Source organism: Rattus norvegicus, chromosome 8 (assembly GCF_036323735.1).
Source record: "Rattus norvegicus strain BN/NHsdMcwi chromosome 8, GRCr8, whole genome shotgun sequence".
Classification (NCBI taxonomy): Eukaryota; Metazoa; Chordata; class Mammalia; order Rodentia; family Muridae; genus Rattus; species Rattus norvegicus.
In genome coordinates, this window is record NC_086026.1 from 107267800 (window position 1) to 107292566 (window position 24767).

The window sequence follows — 24767 nt, forward strand, 5'->3', positions numbered from 1 at the left end:
AAAGATCCAGGCAGAAGGTTGGGGAAAGTGACCCCCAGTGCAGGAGAGGTCGATAAGGGGAACTGAAAGCTCCAGCTGACTTGGAGGGTGATGAAGCAGGCAGATATAAATTTTTCAATTTTATGAGAATGATAGGGATCTGAAATAAATCTTCAGTATTTTCTTTTTAAGATAAATGTTTTAAAAATAAATGCCCGTAGCATGGATGGATGGCTAGTGTCTGTGTCCTGTCTTACAGCTGGCCATAAATAATACTGAGAAAAATAGCTTTGACCATAGTAAAAAAGCACCTTTATTTTTTACTCTTAAGAGCTTGGCAGATTATATTTTGATGCATTAAGCCAGATTTCTTTTTTTAAGGCAGCTGCAAAAATAACAGGTGGAGTAGAGAAATTGTCTCGGGTTGGAAATAGCTACTCAGGGCTTGGCTGAGGGGCAAATTTCAGTTTCAAAACACGCCTCAACAACTGTGAGCACATCTGATAAACTACAAATTCAAGTTTAAGGCACTTGATGGGGCTTCAACTTAAGAAATGCTTTGGTGAGTTTCCAGGTGAATTTTTAAATTGTTGGTACGCCCCCCCCCCCAAACTGAGAAAGCTGAGTAATCTGCTATGAATATAAACTCTCAAATATCAGATTGGCTTGAATTGAAATGTCTTTTTCCTGTGGTCTCTCTGTTGGGAGTGGTCACTTTACTGTGGACTTTAGTTCCTTACTCACAACTGGACACAAAGAGGGTTCCATTCAGGGTGGGCATAAGGAATAGTCAGACACGTTGCTCATCTTTGGATTTCTCTGCCTCCCATCACTGGAGTGACTAAGGGACACCCTGACTTCCTGGGAGTTTGCCAGCAGTTTACACTGTTATGCTTGAAAGAGAGGTCAACACCCACAGAGAGTAGGAAGGACTCTGTGTATAAACTGTGAGAGAAAGGGTGGGTTCTGGGGTTCACACATACATGAAAGAGGGAGCCAACTGGGGGCTGTGATACACATCTGTGACTCCAGGACCCAGATGGCTATGGCCAGAAATCACAGGTTTGACGAAAACCTGGGATCTATCCTGAATTTCAGGTCAGCCCAGATAAATGCTGCTTCTTAGGGCAGAAGGAAGGGAAGGAGGGAGAGACAGAGAAGGAAGGAGAGAAAAAGGAAGAGAGGGAGGGAGGGAGAACAGAAAGAACCAGAAGAAACAGACTCAGCTTTCTGTATGTAAGATCTGATTCACAGAGATTAACCAGAATCTTGCATTTTTATAATAATCTATCAGTTTCTAATTGTTGTATCTATTTTTAAAGCACACATTGAATGGCAAACCAAACAGTACCATGACCCAAACATTTTTTGCTGATATTTCCTTCAAAAATCTTATTTTTAGACACTGTAGAAAGGCACTGGTTAATCCCATGACCATATTAGTTATGCCCAGAAATAAGGTGAGGTAGATTGTTTCTAGGCTATTGAAGAAAGGTAGGGAGTAGAACCTTATCCTTTGTAGGAAAAAAATGGCATAAGAGTCATACTTCAACTTGTCATTTGGTTAGAGGACATTTGTAAGATGTTTGAAGATTCCCCAACCTTAAACATCATAGAAGTCACAGTTAGGTGCCCTTGGTAGTTACCATTCTACATAAAATAAAGATAATGCCTCCTAAGAGTCTTTCCCCTTCTCCGTACAAATGCTTATGGGCTTATCTTCACATAACACCGAGTTTAACCCAGCCCCTCACTCCCAACTTTATAATGTTCTATAATGAATAAAAGGCCTTCACAGAGCATCTCTCTTAAAAGTGCAAAAGAGTCATTTTTTTTTCTGCCCAAGTAGCTCATAATGTAGCAGACAAACTGTCAGAAAAAATAGACTTCATCATGGTGAAAACCCCTGCCTGGCACCCATCAATCATAAAGCAATCTTCTAGAGGTCTTGAAAACCTTCATTAAATTTCCTGTCTTTCTCTTGACAGTTATAAAATGTTAACAATATTCCTTGTGATTCAGGCATCTTCAGACATTCTTTGTCTAAGGCCTCCTACCCAAGGATTTGCCCTTTTCCTTGTCTTTACACAAATCCATGGAAGCAGTTGGTAGTGTAGTATCCTACACACACCCTTTCTGGAGTCTGACCTTTGCAGGACATCAGGGTGAGAGCAGTAATAGCCTTGAAGACACAAGAAATCTCTCTAGCCAAAAAGCACAAAGGGAAAGTCACCCTGACTTCAAATTCTTCCTCTAAAAGTCAGACATCCTGTTGGAGATGGCACAGTGCCATCTTACCTTTAGCAATCTCTTTTGATACTTTTTATTTTCTGTTTCTTCCAAATCTACCAAGATACATGTCCTCGTGTGGTATGTAGCTAGTGGGGACAGTGATTTCCACACTTATTCATGTCTATGAGCCATCTCTCCAGGAGCAAAATTCTCCAAGGCATTTCACCAGTTTAACTCATCCAACTCCAGCGGCCACCTCAGCGATTTATCACCTCTTAGAAGAACAAAAGCAGGCATGAAGCACAAGTCTTCAATCATAGTACTCGGAAGAGAGAGGCAGAGTGAGGTTGATCTCTGTGAGGTCATAACCAGCCTGGTCTACATAGCAAGTTCCAGGATAGTCAGTTAAGTAGAGAGACTCTGTCTCAAAGAAAACCAGAATAGCAAAAGCAAACACACACAAAAGAGAACATGTGTCTTCCCTGGGAAGCAATGTTAAGGAGAATAATCATAAGGAGATAAAGAGTCCACACTGGCAAGGAGAAGAGACACATAGCATGAAAATCACAGGCCATCTGAACATAGGGCGGTGACAATAGCTTTTAGGTCCCAGCTCAGCTTTGTGGAGGTTTGGCATCAGGCCTCCAGAGTGAGTCCTGCCTGAACATATTAAGATACCAGTCATCCTACCTGCAAATGGCACTGGGGCGTCTTTGTCCAGGGCTACGAGAGGAGGGTCCAAGATGACTGTGTCATTGTTCTCAGTTATGACTCCATGATACGATGTCTCGATCCATGGCTTGTGTTTATTGACTAGAAAGCAACACAAAAACAAAAAGATGATGATGTGAATAACTGATATAAAACAGAACCACCAATGTTTCATATTTTTCACATCACAGATCCAACAATCTAGGTCATAAAACATTAGCCTGCTTATTATGTAGAAAAGATTCAGGGACGTGTGTCTACGGCCTCATGGCACACCCATCAGTATAGATGGATATTAAGAGTTAAAATTTCTAATGTTGCCTATTAAATCTTTCTGAATTAAAACTCATTATCAGTCAAGAAACCAGCAGATTATGCTGTGTGCTGGAAATTCTGACCTCAACTGAGTCCATCTGTAGATACCGTTAGTAGATTAACATATATGCATATATAAAACACATATGTACATTTCCCCATATATATGTCAATAGTCAACAGACACTATTTTCTGATGATTTATAGATTATTCAAATGGTCTGTTATATATCAATTAAAAATTCTCTTCAATAAACTGACCGATTCAATTCATATATTGTCTAACGAACAACTGCATACTTAAGTATATATCTAACATGCTACAGGCTTAATGTAGTACATCCAAAAATTATGTTGGCATGATGACTTCTCTGCCTCAATATTTGTCCTTATTTAGAAATAAAATCTTTACAGAAGTAATCTATATTAAAATGGGGCTACTACGGTAGATCCTCAGTAATAATGACTGGTGTCCCTTTTAAAAGGGGAAAATTTCAGGGGCTGGAGACGGGGGGTGGAGGGATGGCTCAGTGGTTAAGAGCACTGACTGCTCTTCTAGAGGACCACAGTTCAATTCCAAGCACCTACGTGGTGGCTCACAACTATCTATAATTTCTGTTCTAAGGGGATCTGGCATCTTCTTCTGGCTTCTGTGGACACTGCACAGGCATGGTACCTAGACATGGAACAAAGGCATCCATGCAGCCAAAAATATCCAAACACATAAAATAAAAACTAATATTTTAAAAGGGGGTGAGGGTGCTGGAGAGATGGGTTAGAGGTTAAGAGCACTGACTGCTTTTCCAGAGGTCCTGAGTTCAATTCCCAGCCACCGCATGGTGGCTCACAACCATCTGTAATGGGATCTGATGCCTTCTTCCGGAGTGTCTAAAGACAGTGAGAGTTTACTCACATATATCAAATAAATATTTTTTAAAAAGTGGGGGTGGGGGGATTTTCACCTAGAAACAGCCAAGCACACAAGAAACACACTGGGAAAGATTGGAGCTGGCCTGGCAAAAGAACTCATTTGGTAAAGTGCTTGCTGTATAAGCATTAAAACCAATTTGATCCTCAGATCAGATCTTAGGCAAAATGCTAGGCATGGAGGCCGATGCTTCTCTCTCAGAACTAGGGAGGCAGAGACAGGTGGATCCTGGGACTTTCTGGATATCCTGTCTATAAATGAGTACCAGGCTCTGATGAATAACCCTATACAACGATGATGATGATGATGATGATGATGATGATGATGATGATAAAATAATATAAGATGTGCAGTACCTGAAGAATGACATTCAAGCTTGACCTATGGTCTCCTCTTACAGGAGATATGTACCAGCACCATGAACACACACACACACACACACACACACACACACACACACACACACACACACACACAATTGTGCTTCTACTGGCCATTAGGTACTATCCAGGATGGGAGTTTCCACTTGATCATTTCCCAGTGCACAGATGAAGAATGGTTTTGAAATACCTTCATTTTAGATGTCAGCCATCCAACAGTGTGACACAGTACTTTCTCATTTGCCTGAAAGTATCAGGGTTTGATACTATACAGGAAACACACCAAGCAATTGTAATAACTAATAAGGACTAACAATGGCTAGAAGGTTGAGATAAAGTATTACAAGATTTTGTATGTTCACATGTAGACATCTCTGGTGAATATCCAACTTCTACCACTAAGCCATTTATCTCCTTGGAGAGTGTTGTCTAATTTTTGTTTGATTCTTATGATGCCATTTGGATGTCTACAAGGGCATTTCAGCTCATCCCCCAAGAAAATACCCTTCCATAGCCAGTCAACATTCCATGTACATTCAATAGGGGTCCTTCCACTGTGAACTTCTTGGTCACTCTTTTAAATCCTTTGCACATACCCACAGAATTAAGGAGGCAAAGCAGGCACCTTAAAAAAGGAAAATAACACACCAACCTAATATGCCCCCCCATACTCATAGATTCCAAGTTGTGTTCATGTATCTTTCCCACAGCAACCTGTGAAATGGGTGTGACCATTGTAAAAAATGGTAAAGAGAAATGTTTCTATGAAGAATGTCTTTCTAAAGATGACTACATGTTTCACAGTGGACCAAAAAATTAGCATGTCACCATATACCAAAGATATTCACAAACACAAAAATACATTTATTATTTCACATGTACAACAGACACACCCTGCAGAATGCTGTCCCCAGAGCATGACAACCATAACGATCTAAATGAAAGCCAATACGACTGCACACAGGGATCCCTCATTTTGGCCCTATTGAGGTTCCCTCACAGGAGGCATGTCATTAGACTCTCACCAAAGAGTCTTACTCCCTCATGGAACCCCTCCTGGCAACATGCAATCCTGCCCCAGCTGCATGTGGAAGACTAAATGAAGGGATCTTCTACCTACACAGCCATGGAGGAGTCTTCATCCACGCTGAGTTGAAGGGTTTTGGCCACATGAATGTTTGGGGGTAACACATTATGGGAAGCACCTCCTCACTGCAAGTAAGCTCAGTACATTCATTAGTTCACCGGACTAGCTATGACTTGAACAGTTAATTTGGCCTGTCATTGCTGCCCCACCTGAGGTGAGCCCATTTTTGTTCCCAGCTCTCCGGGAAAAGTTCATGGAATACCACGTTATTGTAATGGATTATACCAACTTTTCAGTAGCCATGGAGAGTCAAGAGCTCAGAGAATTGAGATTAATTCTGTTGCCCTTTCCCCATCCATCATCCATCAAAAGTTCATTTAAGAGCTGTCCCAGGATTGGTGGGGGACCACACCTAAATCACCCTCTTTCCATCTTTCTGTTTCTCACCCATTCCCCAGCAATGAGTGTTTGGCAGTCTGCTGGGGCAGGGATACGTGCCAAACTAGTCTCAAGTCCGAGCCCCAGAGATCCATTTCTGCTGATTGAATCCTTCTCAGAGCAGAGAGCAGCTCTGCCCATTTCAGGTATGCATGGGGCAGTAGGCTCATCCATTCTTACATTCTGTTGTTCCAACCTGCACTTCATTATGGACTCCGTAAGAATTACAGCCATTCGGGGCTGTCCCCATACTCCTTTGCTCTTTTATTAGCCATCAACACAAATGCAATGTAAATAATTTGCAGCTGTTGGGAGAAACAATTAATCTCTTTTTCCCTTAATTAAACCTAGGGGCCTATTCATTAGAAATGTGTAAGGAGCAGACACCGGGAGCTCACCTAGAGTTTCTGATCCACTGTGCCACCTGGCTCAATGCAGCCATGCTTCAGGTTTCAACTCTGGCTTAGTCACTCCTGGGTGTTATTGAGTGAGTTTCAATGCCTTCAACTACAAGATGTGGGCAATGATGTGACACACAGGACATCCTGTCACTCAGATATCCTGTGCTGGATTCAGAACCTCTGTCTTTTCATTATCAGACTCACTGTGGCCTCTGGGCAATGATAGCTTCTGCATGGAAGGGGCTCGAAAGCTGAGGCTGCTCCCTGATGGGAGGCTGATTTCCTTCTACTTACAGATCTGCCTCCCTCTATTTCTGTCCCAGCTGCTATTGTCAGGTGGCTACTTCATTTTAGCCATTTTATGCATATGGGTTGACTAATGCTCTTTCACATTTATTTATTTATCAATTTCTTTAGTATATCTACATGTGTGCTTATGTGTGTGCCACAGTCCATGCATGCAGGTCAGAGCAAAACAGAAAGCGAATCAGTTCTCTCCTCTCATTTCATGTGTTGTGTGGGTCAAACTCAGGTTCTCAGGCTTGGCAGCAAGAACCTTTTCCCACTGAGCCATCTCACCAGCCAAGGCTCACTAATCTTTATAACCATTACAGTTGTGAGAATTTGTATCTCACTTCACAGGGGAGGAACTGAGACTCAAAAGAACTTAACTGTCCCATTTGGAAAATAAAAATGCAAACATGCACAGAGTTGTCTGACTTCTCCACATTCTGATTTCCTCAAATCTTTTTGTTGTTTTCAAGTTTGACTGCTGTTTTCATCTTACTAGGTTAAAATAATGTCTATGCTTAGGCTATAGACCAAATCCTTAGGGTTGGAAAAAATAACCAATAATAGTGTCATGGTTTGAATGAGACTGTTCCCAATAGGTTTATGTGTTTGAAGAATTGGTCTCCAGCTAGTAGAACTGTTTCGGAAGGATTAGGAGGTGTAGCCTTGTTAGAGGAGGTGTGTCACTGGGGGCAGGCTTTGAGACTTCAAAGAACTCATGCTTCTGTTTCTGTCTCTGCCACACCTTTGCTTCCTACCTACTGACTAAGATGTCAACTCAAAGCTCTTACTGCCATCATCCCTTCGCTTCACCATCTAACCCTTTAACTATAAGCCCAATTTAAATATTTTCTAATAAGTTGCCTTGGTCATGGTGTTTTATTACTGTGATAGTAAAGTAATGAAGACACAAAGCTAAGGCAAGTATTGGAAATGAATTACTTTTTCTTAGTAGTAGTTCAGTGGTCATTCCAAGAACAACATCTATTCAAATAGATGGAAATCAAATAGGTCCCTTATTCTCTTTCAATGAGGATCATGCTTCATCATATTGGAAGCAGCCTCCTTTGTAGATATTTTTCACCTATGAACTTAATGCTTGCCTTAGGTTTCTACTGAGAAATAAATAGGGACTTTCACACTCCATTGTATATAAATTTTTTAATACTTCCACCCTTATCTATTCCCTGTTTATAAAACAGAAATGTTTATTTCTCAAGTCATTTATGAAAAAATCAAGGAGGAGTTTAGGTAAATGTAATACAATTATCATTTAACACCAACAAGATCCTCAGTCCATTTTATTCTTTCACATACTTAAATGTTGGCCTCACCCCCCTCTCCTGCACACACACACACATACCACAAACATGCATACACACACAAAACACACACTATCCATAAAATATACAGAAAGCATTCTGAACATTGAGGTAGAATGGGGAAATTATTTTCAAAAATTGGAAAAATTCAACATCTCTGTATAAATATATCTACCGAAGAACAATGAAATAGGTTTCTCAATCTGCTAAAGAATATTTACTAAATCCTAAAGGTAACTTCATGCTTAATAGTAAATACTGGATGCCATTTCCATATAAACAGGACAATTCAATTTGTCTACTCTTCAGATATAGTGACATTTTACTGGTGGTTCAAACCAATGCAATAAATAAGAAAAGAATCAGTTTGCAATGGAAAAGGTGAAACTGTCTTCTTACACAAAAAAACATGATCTCCAGTTTCAAGCCTCTATACGCTGGAACATTCCAGTAAGATCTAAGAAGTGCATCACATAAAGTCCTAAGAAACACAGTCAATAAAACAACACAATAAAAGTACAACGTGTGGGTACTGACTATGGATAGGTGAAATTTTAAATAAAAAGTACTGTTATAATAGTATCAAAAGCACAAAACACTTAGGAATAACGCTCATAAAATACATGTGAGGTCTTATGCTCTGAAATTCAGGCTTCTGCTGAGTGGATTTAGAGTTCTGAATGTAGAGACAGTGGTCAGGAATTGGGAGACTCAATAGAAACATGACAAAATGTCCCGAAAACTGACCTAAGAGCCAAAAAAGCTTCATGGATACCATCTCAGAACTTGAGAGAGGAAATGGGATAAAGAATTTAAATGTCTTTTTAAAAGTACCAGCAGGAAGTTTTATACTGAAAAATTTAAATCCATATGCTAGTAAAAAAGACATGACATTGCCAAAATAATTTTGAAGAGAAAAAAGTTGGGACATTTACACTACTTGATATTGTCTTGACTCACGCGGCAGAGTCAAGATAGTGCAGGCACTGATAAAGAGGTGGACATGTAGCTCACTGGAAAGATCTAAGTCTGGTAATAAACACATCGCAGTGGTGAATTCACTGCCCACAAAGGATTCATTGAGAAATGGGTAGGCTTTTTGTTAAATTCTCCTGAGGAAAAAAGATATTTGTGTACCTTAAAAGAAACTTCAGTCTTACTACCCTGCATCCATAACAACTGTCTCTAAACAGAACTTGCAAAGTTCTATGCATATAAATATAAATTATAAAATTGTTATAAGAAAGCATAAAAAAACCACTCCAGTGTCCTTGGATTAGATTACTAGAAGGGGCATGAAGCATACCAGATAAAATAAAATACTTGAAAAATAAAATATTATAGAATGATAAACTTTTTTGAAAAAAAAGTCATTCCTCAGGAGAATAATTTTGAAGAGCCGCAGACTGGGAGAAATTATTTAGGAAACATCACATCAAAGGTTTGTTTCCAAAATATATAAACAACATTTAGAATTCTCTAAGAAGAAGATAAGCAGTCTAATAAAAATGACCAACAACTTAACAGAGCTGTCAACAAATAAATATATAAAGATAAATTATGAACAGGGAAATGTACCCAGTCCAGATGGATATCAGAGGCATTTACATTAAACGTGCAGCAGGCTCTCAGCGTGCTGCTGCTCAAGTAGCGACAGTGAGGGAGGCAGTGCCACATTCAGACAGAGCAACTGGAATCTGCATTGTTGTTACTAAAAATGGAAAATGATATAAAGTGATAAACGGTTTAGTTAGGACGGTTTAGTTAGGACTCTGTTTGCTTTTTATAAAACTGCCCGGCAATTCTAATCCTGTGTGATTAAGACTTGAGAAATTCAAACATAAACTACACAGATGACCTCCACAGGATCATAAAGCTTTTATTCTGATTAGTGCCCAAGTGAAAACCAATGAGTGTGTCCAGATAATGGATACTCACATGGCAATATAAATAGGTCAGATGCTGATACCTGGGGGGAAGCAGGTCAACTTGCAAACCACTCACTGGTGAACGAGATCAAACAGGAAGGCTGCATGGTATTCCGTGTCATTTTATAAATTTCTAGAAGTGCAAAAGTCTAAGGACAAATGGAAGAAGGGCCTTGCTGGGAATGACAGAGCTGCTATCTATTTTTGATTGTGACAGTTAAAACCTGGTCATTTTTCAAAACCGTTAAAAGGGTGAATCTTTTGAATGTATAAACCTAGCCTCACTATGTGGAGCAAGAATGCACAGCTTATCCTCAAAGGACTGTCAGCCTGAGAGAGAATGCGTGATAACTACAACATAAAAAGGGACAAGCAAGAAGAAACACTCTCGGGCTAAAGAAAAAGATCAGAGTGCCAAACCAGACACTGTAAGACAGCTTTATTCCAGGACTAGGACTCTGATCGATAGATACGAACCTGTGGTCACACAGTGATCCTGGTGAAAGTCAGTGGATCTCAAGAAAAATCCAAAATAAAACAAACAATGAAACAAATTAACAACAGTAAGAGGAGAAAATGTCATATATGCAGGAAGTGGACATATGAGAAAGTGATATGGATTGTGGGTCAGGAGAGAGATTGGAGAGATTATAGTAATTACAATCCATATTATATAGGTATGAAATTATCTGAGAGAGACAAGACAGATGATAAAGAAAGGAAAGAGAGAGAGACACACACAGACACAGAGAGACAGAGACAGAGAGAACGAACATAAACCAAATAGGGGCAAATGAGGGAGAGGATATCAGGCAAGGGATTAGAGAGCTGTGTGCAAAGCAGCTGGTATGCTACGGAGAGATGTGGGTAATTAGGTTTGGCCAGAGAAAGAAGGATCCAGGCTAACCACTAGGCAGACCTGCCATGAAGCATCTACACGATGTAGAGATCATTCACGCACAGAAATCATTCATCAGCTACTTCTGAACTCTTGCCCCCTGGGAAACCAGAGAAGTACCTCCTATCCAGGACAAAGAATTAGGTACTAATGCTTGTAGCCTGACTGCTAGTACTTATTCACTCCTCTTTTGTAATGTTTGAACCTTGAGCAAGATACTTTGTCGGTTTGTTTCAGTATGCCAAGGACGTTCATTCATGCTTGGCTTGATTTAGATGTAACATCAGAACTGACCTTGTATCAGTTCCCAGGAGGTAGTGGTCCTGTTTGCTGCACACACCTTTTAGAGGGTGTCCCATCGCACCCTAGCCTGTCTCTTCTCCACATTTCAGATTCTGGAAAATGCCTGTGTCTTTTCACTTAGAGGAGGGCAATGTAATGTTTGTGCTCCATTTACAGAGAAATTAGGTCTCACCACCCAATGATTCTTTAACTAGAGCACAGAGCATTTCTCGTGGGAGCAGTCTATGCTACCTCTGGAAAGGCATGTTAATGCTCCCAAAAGCAGCAGAGTCATGTGTCTCGGGGGGGGGGGTTGGTTACCTTTTGACGCTTTCTCCTTTCAATATAAAGTTCACCTGTGTGGAAACTGTTGGCTCTCAGAAGTCTAATACCTGTTCCTGTGTAAAAGGTATGGTTTATTGTGGCAAAAGCATTCACGGGGTTAACTATATTCTGTCTAATACAGTGTTCTCATTGCCAACAGGTCTGTTGCATGCCACATCCCAGTTCACTTTCTGGTCTGATCTTCTGATAGCTGCTTAAGCCAGGGTGGCCATTACACCCATGAGGAACTGGATAGATGTCAAAGGCTGGGCAGGTTTTATCATGAAAATTTGGGAGCTCAGAACTTACCATTTATTTGGGAATGGACTTTTGACACTAGTGTTCCTAAAGAGCTGGCATTCATACAATGATCACTCAAGGTTTGGGGGAAATTGAGCAGTCATTTAAATCAGGGAAGCCAGTCTTTCAGAAGACACAGGATTAGGGTGTGGTCCTGGAGGGGAAGGCTGCATCCACCCCAACTGTGGAACTACAGGAGCCAACCATCCAATCTGCTTCCCAACGCTGTGCTCCACCTCAGTGCACATCAGCTGATGTGAGTGAATGAAGACTATTGGTTCTTTTAAAAACCACCTTCTCTTCCTTAAATGGCTTTGGGTGGATGTCTATTCTTGCAACGATTCCTAACTACAATAAATATTGTCACATTTAAAAAAATATTTATTTGCTTGCTCCGGAGTGTGGAGGTGATGGGGACTGTCTAGAAAAGGTTTTCTAGATTTTTCCATCCCGGGCTCCTTCATCAGTTTCCCTCAGAAATGGTATAGCCATCCGATGCCATTCATGTGCATTCATTTTTCATCTGCTTGAGTCCCTGACTCTCACTCTGTCTGACCATCCTTCCAGATTAAGTCAAGATCTAAATTCGCATAGCCCTCTGAACTTCCATATTTCCCTAGACTGCCTATCTCGTGCATATTCATTAGCCCCTTCCTAACAATCTTCTCCATGAACAGTGCTAAGCCTTGAGGGTAAGGAGCATCCTTGGATCTGAGGATGTCTGTAGCTCCTGACAGTTCCCAAAATATCCTTTACCTTCTAGGCACCTCCAAGAATGACACGGGGGCAATGCCTGGTTACAATGATTAGGTATCCAACATCACCCAGATACAGAGAGGGTGTGTGTTGCAAGCCTTAAGGTAACCCTGTCACTTAATGAGAGGCAATGTGCTCTGCTGGAGTACCAATTAAAGTGTTTTAAATACAAACTCCATGTGCATAGCTCACATATGCTGAAATCCACAAGAAAGAAGGATTATTATGCTGCTTTAAATGTGTTGGAAGTCTTGTGGAAAGGATGGCTAAGTCATTAATCCTTAGCTGTTTGATAGGGGGCTTTTGCTAAAGGTGGAACCTCTCTTTCCCTTCTGCGCTCTCTCTCCCTCTCTCTCTCTCCACCATCCTTCCCCTTTCTGCCTCTTCATCGGCTTATCCACTATTTGTGTTTTCCTTCTATCTTTTCCTTTCTGTCCACAAATAATTGGGTATTGTATTGAGCTGTTAACTGAATGTTTGTGTCTTAGTTAGGGTTTTCCTGCTGTGAACAAACACCATGACCAAAGCAACTCTTATAAGGACAACATTTAATTGGGGCTGGTTTACAGGTTCAGAGGTTCAGTCCATAATCATCAAGGCAGGAAGCATAGCAGCATCCAGGCAGAAAAAGGGGTAGAGGAGCTGAGAGTTCTACATCTTCATGAGGCAGACAGGAGAAGAGTAGCTTCCAGGCATCTAGGAGGAAGGTCTCCAAGCCCACCCTGACAGTGACAGACTTCCTCCAACAATGCCCCACCTACTGCAACATGGCTATACCTCCTAATAGTGACAGTCCCTGGGCCAAGCATATTCAAACCACCACAGCTAGTAATATTAAGATAAGTTATATATCACTATCCCATATAAATAATGGGCCAGAAGAAAGGTAGAAACATATACACTGTACTGCTATATACTCTGACTACTGTGAGTTTTGAGCTTGTCTCTACACAAGGCATTTGGACAACTAAGCAAAGTTCAGCCTGGATTGACCCCCAAGGTAGATTGGAAGGAGTTCTGAAATGTTTTGATTCAATGAAATCCCAATCAAAATCTCCATGACATTCTTCTCAGAAATAAGCAAAACTATTCTAAAGGTCATATGGAACCACAGAAGACTCCAGATATCCAAAGCCAATGGGACCATAAGCACCAAGAACAAACCGGGAGAGATTCCCTTATGAGATTCCAATCTATAATATGCAATCATAGTAATAAAAGCATGTATCATGGAAACAGACCTGTAGCCCAATGGAATAAAATAGAAGATCCAACCATGAGTGTATTTAACTACAGCCATCTGCTACTTGACCATGAGGTCAAAAATATGTGCTAGAGAAAGAAAAAAGAAACAAATAAACACACCATAGCATCTTTAACAAATGGTGCTGGGAAAACCGGATGTCCACATATAGAATGGAATTAGACTCATATCTATCAGTCTGCACAAAACTAAAAACTTCCAGATGGATCTAAGACCTCAGAGTGAACTCCAAAATGCTGAGTGACAGAAGAAATCATACACAGGACCCTGTAAGAAACAGGGCTAGGAGGAAACTTTCTGACTCCATTTGCTCTGGAAGTAAGGCCAACTGTTGACAAAAATTGACCTCAGAAAATTATAGGTTGATGTCTTTATGCAGGAAGGCAGGTAAAGGATCGAATGAGGCCTGTCATTGGACAACAAGTAAGGATAGGCGGGAGAAAAGTTTTAGAGAGGAGAAGGAGACAGAGGAGTGAACAGGAAGAGCTGGGAGAACATGGCGGCAGATGTTAAGATTCTTCTCAACGCGTAGATACAGGGTTGTTATGACTATTTTTAAGGAATGGATGTGTACAGGATTTTGTGCTGTCTAGATGGGCAAATTATATCTTATCATTTGGATCAGAGGTTATTGTGTGGTGTGTTCTTTCTTGTGGCAACTTGCGTTCAAGAGAAGGAGCGGTGGTGGGACACACCAAGCCCGCCAAGGAATTGGGATGTGTATGCCTGGCGCAGTAACACCCCGCCAAGGGAACTGTGAGTGAGAGCAAAGCAGCGTGCAAGGTGCACACTGGAACAGACCGCCTGGGTCGGAGAGTACCAAGGGGGTCAGCGTGGAGCCGCTGAGATAAATCAGCGCTAGTTCCTATGTCAGGTTACAGAGAGAGCCCAGGAGAAAAGTGCAAAGCGGTACTCACCAGACCCAGTTGCGCTGCTTTTTTACTGCAACATAAAATTATACAGTTTCTATCCACCAAAGGAAAACAGTTAATTGAGTGAGTTGCTCAGTGTGAGACAGAATCTTTGCTAGTTTCAAATTTCTAGTGTTCCATACCAAATCTTTCAACTCTTCTTTACACAGAGTGGGTAACCACAACCCTGTAGGCTTTTTAGGAGAGCAACAGCCAATTCTGGCTGAGTGGGGCATAACACCTCACAGGTCCCTAAGAAGGCTCAAATCCACAGCCTGAGATCAAGGCTTGGGGTGTCCCCATAAACACACTCTATAATTGATGTCTTTGTTTGAATAACCAGCCTCTTACCTCATAGGGCCTGAGAAAACCAGAGTCCCTGAAGAAGCCCAGGTGCTGGTCAGGAGAGGCTGATGTAGGATGTGTGTGGGGGTGGGGTGGGCTGCTTTGTTTTATGTCCCTCCTAGTTGCAGGAACCAGCTCATTTTTTCCACACAAAATGTCTTACCTCCTGAACAACATTATTGGACTAAAGTGTGCACTAAATTGTTATATCTGCAATTCCCCGAGATTGTTATTACTCCAATATCTCATACTTCACTGCATTTTAAACATTTGAACTCCTAAAACCAGACAGTAACTTACTTTGAAATTTATGCTCCTGAAGATAATTGTCTAAACCTCTTCTGTAATTGCCAGAATCAGACCAGAACCATCACATAATTAATTAATCAGAAGCTGATGCTACGGAGGACCTACTGTGTGCTGGGAATCACAGCACCACCTGGCTAAATCCAGCCAATTGCCTCCTCTGAGGGCAGTGTGAGTTTTACTTCATGGCCAAGAGTATAGAGAGCCTGAAAGTTTAAGGGATGCAAAGGTTTGTGGTCCCTTAATGGAAGAGATGGGACTTCCATCACAGTTTCTTCTTCCTAGCTATCAGCTTACCAGAAGGAAGTTGTTTCCATTTCCTGTGGCTCAAGCTTTGGATCAAGTGCTTCGTAAGGCATAACAAGATAATGTCGACAAGTCCAAAGCCGGCTGGATGACAGTTGGAACCATCCAGGGAAGCAGAAAACTGGTTATGTCTAAAATCTGCTTGTATACATATATTCTGGCATTGAGCCATCTATATAATATTATAGAGAGAAGAGGGAGGGGGGAGAATATGTGTGCGCTTATTCCGGGGATTGATTCATGCATTGTCCAGTTTCAGGGGTTAGCAAATCAGACATCTGCAGGCAGGCAGTGAGCTGGCCACTCAGGCAGGAGAAAATGCTAAAGTCCTGGGAAAGGTTAGACATTGCTATGAAAATGCATGCGATTTAAGTTGATCTCTATTAAAATTAACTAAGTGTAGAGGTTAACCAGATCTAAACAATCACATGCTAGCCCTCCACACTAGTGCTAAAATAACCAGCCAAGAGGAGTCTGTGAGACAATAGCTTCCACCCGAGGCAGAGACTTGGATGGGAATGTGGATTCCTCTTAACCTTAGGTAAAGACACTATATTTTTGTTTCTCTACTGGCAAACTAATAAATAAAACCTTTGTGCCTTATGCCATCAACCTTGTTCTAGAAAATAGCAAATGCGCATGATACATTTTTATTGTGAATTCCATCCCATGCCTTAGATCCTGAGATGTTCACAAAGATGGATGGCAATTATCTGGTTTACAGTATATTCACTGCAAAGTGCTCACCTGCCTCTCAGTGCTTCAGAAGGAAAACACTGACAGGCCAATTTCACTTCTTATTTATGGGAGCTGTTATCTGCATTTCTTCAGCTCCTGTTTAGAAGGGAAAGAATATCAGAGCTAGGGAGAAAGGTTAAAAAATACTCCCCTCCATATATCATCGTATTAAAGCTGAGAGTCAAATACACTAGGTCTCCTCATATTTAGTTCTCAGTACAGCACTGCAGATAAGAATGTTCCCGTTTTCATGAGAATACTTGTGTTCTTGCCTGCTCAGTTTAGCTCTGCTTAGGCAGCAAGTGAGGCAGGGATGCAAGATGCATCGTGAGACTGAGTTAGATCCCCTCCATGTCCTCCCGCGACCTCTGGTTATCTCCAACATAACGTGGATAGCACCCCATGTAAATCGCCCTTTGTGTCTTTCTTCTATCAGATGGTAAGAAAGATGCTGGGTCATTTCTGACCCAAACCTAGGACAACCGTTCTAGAACGTGGTCATACGTACTTGGAAGGGGTCCCTGAGACCCTTTCTGGAGGTCATGTAATTTTCATAAAAGCACTGCAGTGTTACCTGCTTCCTTTGCTTTAATTCTCTCTGAGAGAATATTCTCAGGAGTGGGATACTGTCACAGACAGGCTGCAGACTCAAATATGAAAAGCCAGCTGTCTTCTGTTGAGAGAGACACTCCCGACATTTGCAAAACTGTAAAACAATGGTCCTCTCCACACGTTAGTTTTTTTTTGTTATGGTGATTTTCAATAAAAGTATGTTATTTTGCCTGTATTATGATTGTGTTTATTTAAAAATGAGGTAGTAAATACACATGCCTAATATTATAAGTTTTAACAACTAAAGTAGGAAATAGAACTGAAAAAAAACTATAACAAAATGAAATTTTCTGGGGGTTATTAATATTTCTTAGGAGTATCAAACTGTGCTAAGACAAGAACAGTTGTTATATAGCCTGGGAGAGGATTTGAAAAGAGTTAAATCAACTCAGGGAGGAAGGAAGAAAGTCAGAAGAAAGAACGGGGGACAAAGGAAAGAAACAGAGGAAGAAGGGGAAGGAATATAAAGTCACGGAGGCAAGGTTCTGATTGTCAGCCTTTAATTCAACTCACTGGGGTGAAGCAGATCAAGGTAGTGACTATAGCCATGATCAGCTCTGACCAGAAGGAAAGGCACCTGGTTGAGCAAAAGGCTTTGCATGTAGCTTCTCAGACAGCATGCAGTAGAGCCTGACTCTTTTTTTTTTCTTTTCTTTTTTTCAGAGCTGGGGACCAAACCCAGGGCCTTGCGCTTACTAGGCAAGCGCTCTACCACTGAGCTAAATCCCCAACCCCGAGCCTCTGACTCTTAGGGAAGCACAGGAGGTCCTTTCCTTTTGTAAGAACTGGAATGTGTGCAGCAGGGAGAGTGAGCGTCTGAAATCATAGCTCCTAGATCTCTAACAACCTAGATGTAGAAACAGCCACACGAAGTTGCAGGAACATCCACTCATAAGTCACCCCTACCAAGGATGTCAAAGGTTAAGAGCATCATGATAAATTTCTGAAGTGAATTTGGCTCCTGCATTTTCAGAGAACTTGACAGGCAACAATCATGTGTTAAAAGAGAAATTATGGTGGCAGCAATTTTAAAGGCACTGAAAGCATTCATTTCTCACAGAGGTAAATTGAAAGGGTATTTTTTTTTGAGACTCTCAAAGTCTAAGGAATCCTTCCCCCAATTGATGCATGGGACCTCTGTTCTCACTGATACTACCCATGCCACCTGTCATAGGGGTGACGTTCCAGGAATGTACATTGAAGGATCATCAATGAATGACAAGCTTGTACTGCTGATGCTAATTATCTAGACAAAAATTCATCTTCGGGGATTCTTCTCAAATGAACAAAATTGGCCTAACCCAGATTTCAGGTTTAGAAATGTTTAAGGTCAACTACTGGTTGATTAAGAAAATTTTAGATTATATATACATTAATACCTCTGGAAACAACTAGACTTAGGGTTAGGGAAAGCATAGATGGTAGATGAACAGAGTGAATGAAGGAAGGTGGTAGATGGTGGACATCGTCCTAGAATGGGCCTAGCAAGGAAAGAGAACTCCACAACATTTCAAGGTTCCAAGAGGAAGTCTAATTCCTAAGTCAGAAATTCATATGCTCATTAGAAATTTGGGCTGTGAACAGAAAATACATATCGTCTGCCACAGAACTCATGAAATGTATGAGCAATAACTTGACTTAGGATTGGGATAAACCAAAAGAGCCTTATGAATATGAAAAGATAAGTGGAATTATATACCATAGGGCTCATTATGTTGAGCTTCATATGGGTGCCTTGCCATTGATGGCATGCCATTTGGTGTGTTGTATAGTAATGAAAATGAAGATACTTATAAAAATAGTTACGTGTTATTTCTTAGAGTGTTTTCTCAAATCATTTAAAAAAAATAAGAACTGAAGTTCTTAGCAATGCTGCCTCTCTCCAGTGAACATTCAAGGGGCACAATCTGTTTCCCAGTGTGTCTTCTACAAAGAATGAGGGTGACATTTCTTGGATGCCCAACTGGCATTTTGTGGAGTTAAGAGGGCCCTTCCAATTCTGTCCAGCTCCACAAAACCAACATGAGATTAAACATGCAAAGATTTTATTGGAGAAAAAGTCATGTAGAAAGAAACTCAAAGATAGAGCCATAGCAATCTAGGAGGAAACAAATCCTGTCAAGACCCGTAAGTCCAAAGCTGGCACGCAGAGGCATACTTCTTTTAAGAGTGAGTCTGACTAGGTATGGTCAATACCTTTATCCACAGTCACTGGCTGGGAACACAAGGGAAGGTATTTATTTCACTACCTAGAACTTTGCCTTGCCTTTACGTATCTGACATAATGGAGTCTATAGGCCATCTCCACCGGGCACATAAACCTTACCTTTAAAAACTATACCCAAATATCATCCATCCATTTGATAAATACTTATCAAGAACGTGTGCTATGTAATACCCTGTTCCAGGCATAAAACAGAAAAAAAGTGTATTCCCAGAACTGGCTAAGGAAATTTGATTATAATTCACTTAGACTAAATTATAATTGAAACATCTTAAAACAAGTGGACAGAAAAATGTTCCCCTCTCATACCCATTGCAGACATGAGTTATCAATCCTGCCGAGCTTAGACATGACCCCAGACCCTTCCTGAATAGGATGCTTCTGGCAGCCTCTAGAAATCAATAGTAGCACTTAGTACAAAGCTCATTTGATATCGTTGCCTTAGTAGCTGTGGAAAGAGGGGTGGCGACTGGGCTGTGAAGACTATTACATACTCAAATGAAGTTGTCTATGCTTTGAAAAACTATTCCCAAGAAGTTTGTAAATAAATCTGTTTTAGGGAATGAATAAAATGTAATCAAGGCTATAAACTTAGCTTCCTGGTCTTTCATCTTGGTCCCAGCTATCTTCAGACATTTTCTGAGACACTCTGATCTCAAGTTATAAATGTCTTAAAACTCTACAATCCCTTGACTTTCAGAATGCTTATTGACTGGGGGAAGACAGTTGAGAATGAAGACTTGATGAGACTACATCCAACTGGGTTGAGTGAGATTTTCCTGATCATCATTCAGATGTTATCAATGGGCTTTTCCAATGCACCAATCAAGTAAGATTGTTGGGCACAGTCATGAGTGTCACAATTACTGATGAAAAGAGGAAAGCCAGGATGTCCAGACAGCTTTATCATCTGATCTAGGCAATTTTTTTCATTGAAAGACAATCCACAGACCATATATAATTTATGAATACCATTCAGACATTCAAGACACCTCTCCCTTCCCACTGCCATTTGGGAAAAGGAAGAAAAATTTTCTGTCCTCCCCAGCTTCATTCCTTTCCTTGTAGGCACCTCCTCAGAAAATGTTCCCATTGTAGCTGGACAAATCAACACTTTAAAACAGCACCTTGGCCTGCCTTTCCCTGGCCATCTGTGCATCCACAACCATCAGCAACTCTGTCAGTTCTAGACCAACACTGTAGAGTGCAGAACATCCCTTTCTTCTCATGCCAACACCATTGCCTCCATATTCTCTATGAGAGCCCCCAGTTTGCCTCCATGTCTCCACTCTCAGTACCTATAATCCCATCCATACAGCTTCTAGAGTGGGCATTTCTAAAAGGCAGTCTGACCAGAAACAATCTCCAAGCGACCACCATGCAGTCCACTTCAAATTCCTCTCAGACTCACTGCTGACTTGCTTCCCTTCAATCTCTTGCCCACTACCGCCTAACCACACTGTTTTCCTCTTCAGCCTGCAGATTTTGCATCTCAGTCTTACTCCGAGCAACCAGCACTAGCTCTCTTTCCAATGGTTTCCCTAGTCACATGACCAGCTCCTTTACATCAATGACCTTGACTCAGACCTCCAAGTAGCTGCTCCTGAAGATCCTACCCAAAGCATCTCTCTCTGTTGCTCACACAAGCTATCCTAACCCACCTGGATTCTTTTTATTATAACAACAACATAAGAAATTATCTTTTGTCAGCCTTGACTTTTCTATTGTCTCTCTTGTCCCTCAGAAATGTAAGTCCTAGAAATACAAGTCTTGTCTCTTCTGTCTATCACTATTTATCCAGAGTTCAGATAGTGCCGGGGCCATGGTAGGCACAAATCAATGTATAACCAAAATAGGGAATGGACTAGCATCCATCATGGCTGTCTGTCAGTGAGGTCAGAAGTTTCTCTCTGAGCTTAGCCCTCCTTGTAGAGCCCCTTTGCTGGCCAGCCAAATCTTCTGGAAGCCCCTTCCTTCCTTAGCACACACAGCCTGCCATTGTGAGCCTGTTACCTATACCCCAATGTCACCAAGGCATCCATATGGCTAATTTCAGATGCTCTCTGTACTAGACTTTCATATTTTTTTCCTAAAAGAATTTGAGAAGGCCAATAATCTTTTGTCCTCTAAAAAAAAGAGAGAGACTCTCAAGAAGAGGAGGGATTAACAAAATATTTTTGAGAATGATCTCTTTGGTTCACCTATGCTTGAGTTCCTTTCTCACACCCTCCTCCAGACTTACATGAGCACACTGGTGTACTCAAACCTTACAGCCAATCTAAGCTGCTACCTTCCCTGGGCTGGTAGGGAGAAGTTAACTAAGCCTGCCCCAAGATGAATGGGGCAGTCCTGTTTCATATTGCCGCTAGGTAAAATGCTAAAGCTTCAAGTCAAGTTTCCTCCAGAGAAAGGTAGCTTTAGCCCAAGTGTTTGTGTGTCCCTTTAGCTTTCTGGCAGCCTCCTATATGTTTTGTGCCAGTGGGAACACTTGTCCTTCCATCCCTCTATCTTTAAAAAGCAGCACCTTCCCCAACACAGAACAGGGCCAGAATCAAGCTAAGAATGGTAAAGAGGACATATAACAGGGGCTTCTTCTTCAATAGTGGAAGCTGAGACCTTGAACTCTCTTGTACAAGTCCCACACTATGTCCTTGCATACAGTTCTTCGTGGCAAAAATTCTTTGACACACCACGAACCAGACAGCCATCCTAAGCCCCTCTGTCTATAAGCTTCCCTCTTGGGCTCATCCGGCTTCTTTTTAGAATGCTGGGGAAATTTAGTCCATGCATTGATAGATAGGGGGTTCAAGGTCTGTTTTAGAAATTCTCCATAGATCAGTCTCTAAATATCCCATAAATTGCAAAGCATTTGTGTCTTGGAGATAATGATTATCCTCAACTCCAGCATAGAGTAGGGAAAAGTGGGATCTTGTGCAGCATAAAGGAAAGTGGAGGACACGTGCAAACCAAAGTTCTGTGAACTGTACTGGCTAACTTATATCAACTCAACACAGGCCAGACTCATTTGAGAGGAGGGAGCCCTAACTGAGAAAAATGCCTCCATAAGATTGGGCTGTGGGCAAGCCTGTAGGGCATTTTCTTAAATATGATTGATGTGAGAGGAGCCATCCTATTGTGGGTGGGGCCTTCTCTGGGTTGGTGGACCTGGGTTGTATAAGAAAACAGGCTAAACAAGCCATGTGAAGCAAGCCAGTAAGCAGACCCCCTCTGTGGCTTTTGTATCCGCTTCTGCCTCTAGGTTAGTACCCTGCTTGAATTTCTGTCTTGATTGCCTTCAATGATGGACTACAATGTAGAAGTGCAAGCCAAATAAACACTTTCCTCCCCAGCTTGCTCTTTGGTTGTGATATTTCATTACAGCAACAGCAACTCTAAGACATTGACTCCTCATCCTGAGATTTGTGATCAGATGAGCCAGTACCACCAGCACTTTGGACAGATCTTTCAACCTACATTCCAGAAAGAGTGAGGCCAGTGGGATTCACACATTGACTTCCCCAGACATACTGAGGTTCACCATGCTATTTTTATTCAATAAATATTATTTAGTGAATATGTATTTATGCCAGAAATTTAGATGCATAGTACTAACAATTATATTAATAATTACACTAATTACACTAAGTAATTATACTAATAATTTTAATCAGGTTAAGTGCTCAGAAAGAAGACATGATTCTATAAGGACATATGTCAAGGGGCAGAGACCTAATTGAGAGTGTTAGTGAGGGTCACTTTTTTAAAGTGACAGATGTGAGGCTGGGAGTACAATTCAGAGACAAAACATAACCCTAGAATATATGACATGCAGTTTAATCCCCAGTATTGAAAACAGTAAAGTTTATAGAGAAGCTAAGTTATAACAGGTATGTCATTTCTATGCAGAACGACTAGCAAGGGAGATAACTAAAGAAGGCAGGTGCAGTCCATTTGAAAAGATCTTGAAAGGCCCTTTTGTGTGATGAGGAAAACAAGAAGGCTTCCATTTAGAAGGCTCCCAAGGATATTAGACCAAGATTCAGAATGTCACAGGACTAAGAATACCTGAATGAATAAATGCGTTGATTAACCATAATATATTATTATGAATGTCTGTCAATTATTAATGTTCCATGTATAATTTTGTAGGAAATTCAGAAGAATGGAGGTCAAGGATAAATTCACCCTTGCGGGCCTTCAGGAGCAGGGCTGGGGCTCGGCTGGATTTTGCATGATGGTTTAAGTAGGAAGAGAAGCAAAGCAGAGTCAAAGCCAGGAAATCCACCTAGACCCCATCCCTTGTTTTCTCATGTATCAACTCATTGCGCACTTTGTCTGTTTTGACCTTCACTAAATATCTCTATCCCAAGTCAGCTTTCCAATCCCAATGCCAAGGCTCACCTTGAAAATAAGCTGGAAAAACAGATCTCTTAGAGCTATTTTTTATTTGCAAATGACATGTCTAAAAGGAACATATCTTTCCATCTGGTCCTATGAGGCCAAGTATTACAAGTAGCTTAGTAATGCCCAAGAATTTATTAAACACTTGATATGTTTCTTCCCTTATGTCAGCCATTAAGAGAAACCTTTGGAAGTCAGAGGCCTCTCACTCCTCAAGCCTAATGTCAGTGATATCTCCATGAGGGAGGGTGTTTTCGCTAAGAATGAGATGTAGTGGGTACCATGGAAATTGATCCAATATTCTAGTTGACTTTATTGGGTTTGCGTGTGTGTGTGTGTGTGTGTGTGTGTGTGTGTGTGTGTGTGTGTGTGTGTGTGTGCATGTGAGATTTCCGTTCGTTTTGTAAGAATGAATGCTATCTGTGATATGAGCACATGTCCTGTGTGCGGGGACATGTTTTGTGTCTGGCAAGTTGGGCTCCCTGGGACTCTAAGTGTGCAGTAGGTTTAGGAGTGTTCCTGAGATCAACATCGGCGAAAAGAAGGAAGGAAGCCAGAAGATCAGAAGAGGGTTTGTGCCTCAGCCCAGTGACAGTCCTCAGTGAACTCCAGGATGCTCAGGAGCCTGGTATTTCTCACGAACCCCACAATGGGTGAGCCAGTATCTACTTGCATTCTTGGGGTGCTTGATCACCCCAGGAAGGTGTTTTACTAGGGGTCAATTACCTCCCTGAAGCTGAGGCAGTGCCTGAAGGAGTTGAGAGCTGAACATCACCTCTACCCATATATCTGACATCTGACCTGGGAGGCACATACCTGGGTCCGTCTACACTTTGAAAACTGGCAAAGCATCAAGACGCACATAGCACATCTCTTTTACAGATAAGAAACTGAGGGCTGGTGAGAGTTTCTTCTGACTGAAAGCCTAGGTCACATTGAGTTCTGATTCTGCAATATCTGCTTCTGTCAGTGTCTAGTGGTTACTCCAAGTCGGTGAGTAGAAACTCACCCTGTGCTCTTACCACAATCCAACATAGCCTGATCACCCAATGGACCATCTCTGGCTATGTTTTTAACTGACATAAGTG

At 41.3% G+C, this 24767-nt stretch overlaps 1 protein-coding gene across 1 annotated transcript in view; it reads right to left on the reverse strand.

The window, feature by feature from the left end:
* Clstn2 (calsyntenin 2) overlaps positions 1 to 24767 on the reverse strand; it is a 616509-nt gene that overhangs the window by 367906 nt on the left and 223836 nt on the right. Inside the window, exon 2 of the mRNA NM_134377.2 lies at positions 2902 to 3024. Coding sequence (NP_599204.2) covers positions 2902 to 3024 — 123 coding nt within the window. The remainder of the gene's footprint in view (positions 1 to 2901; positions 3025 to 24767) is intronic.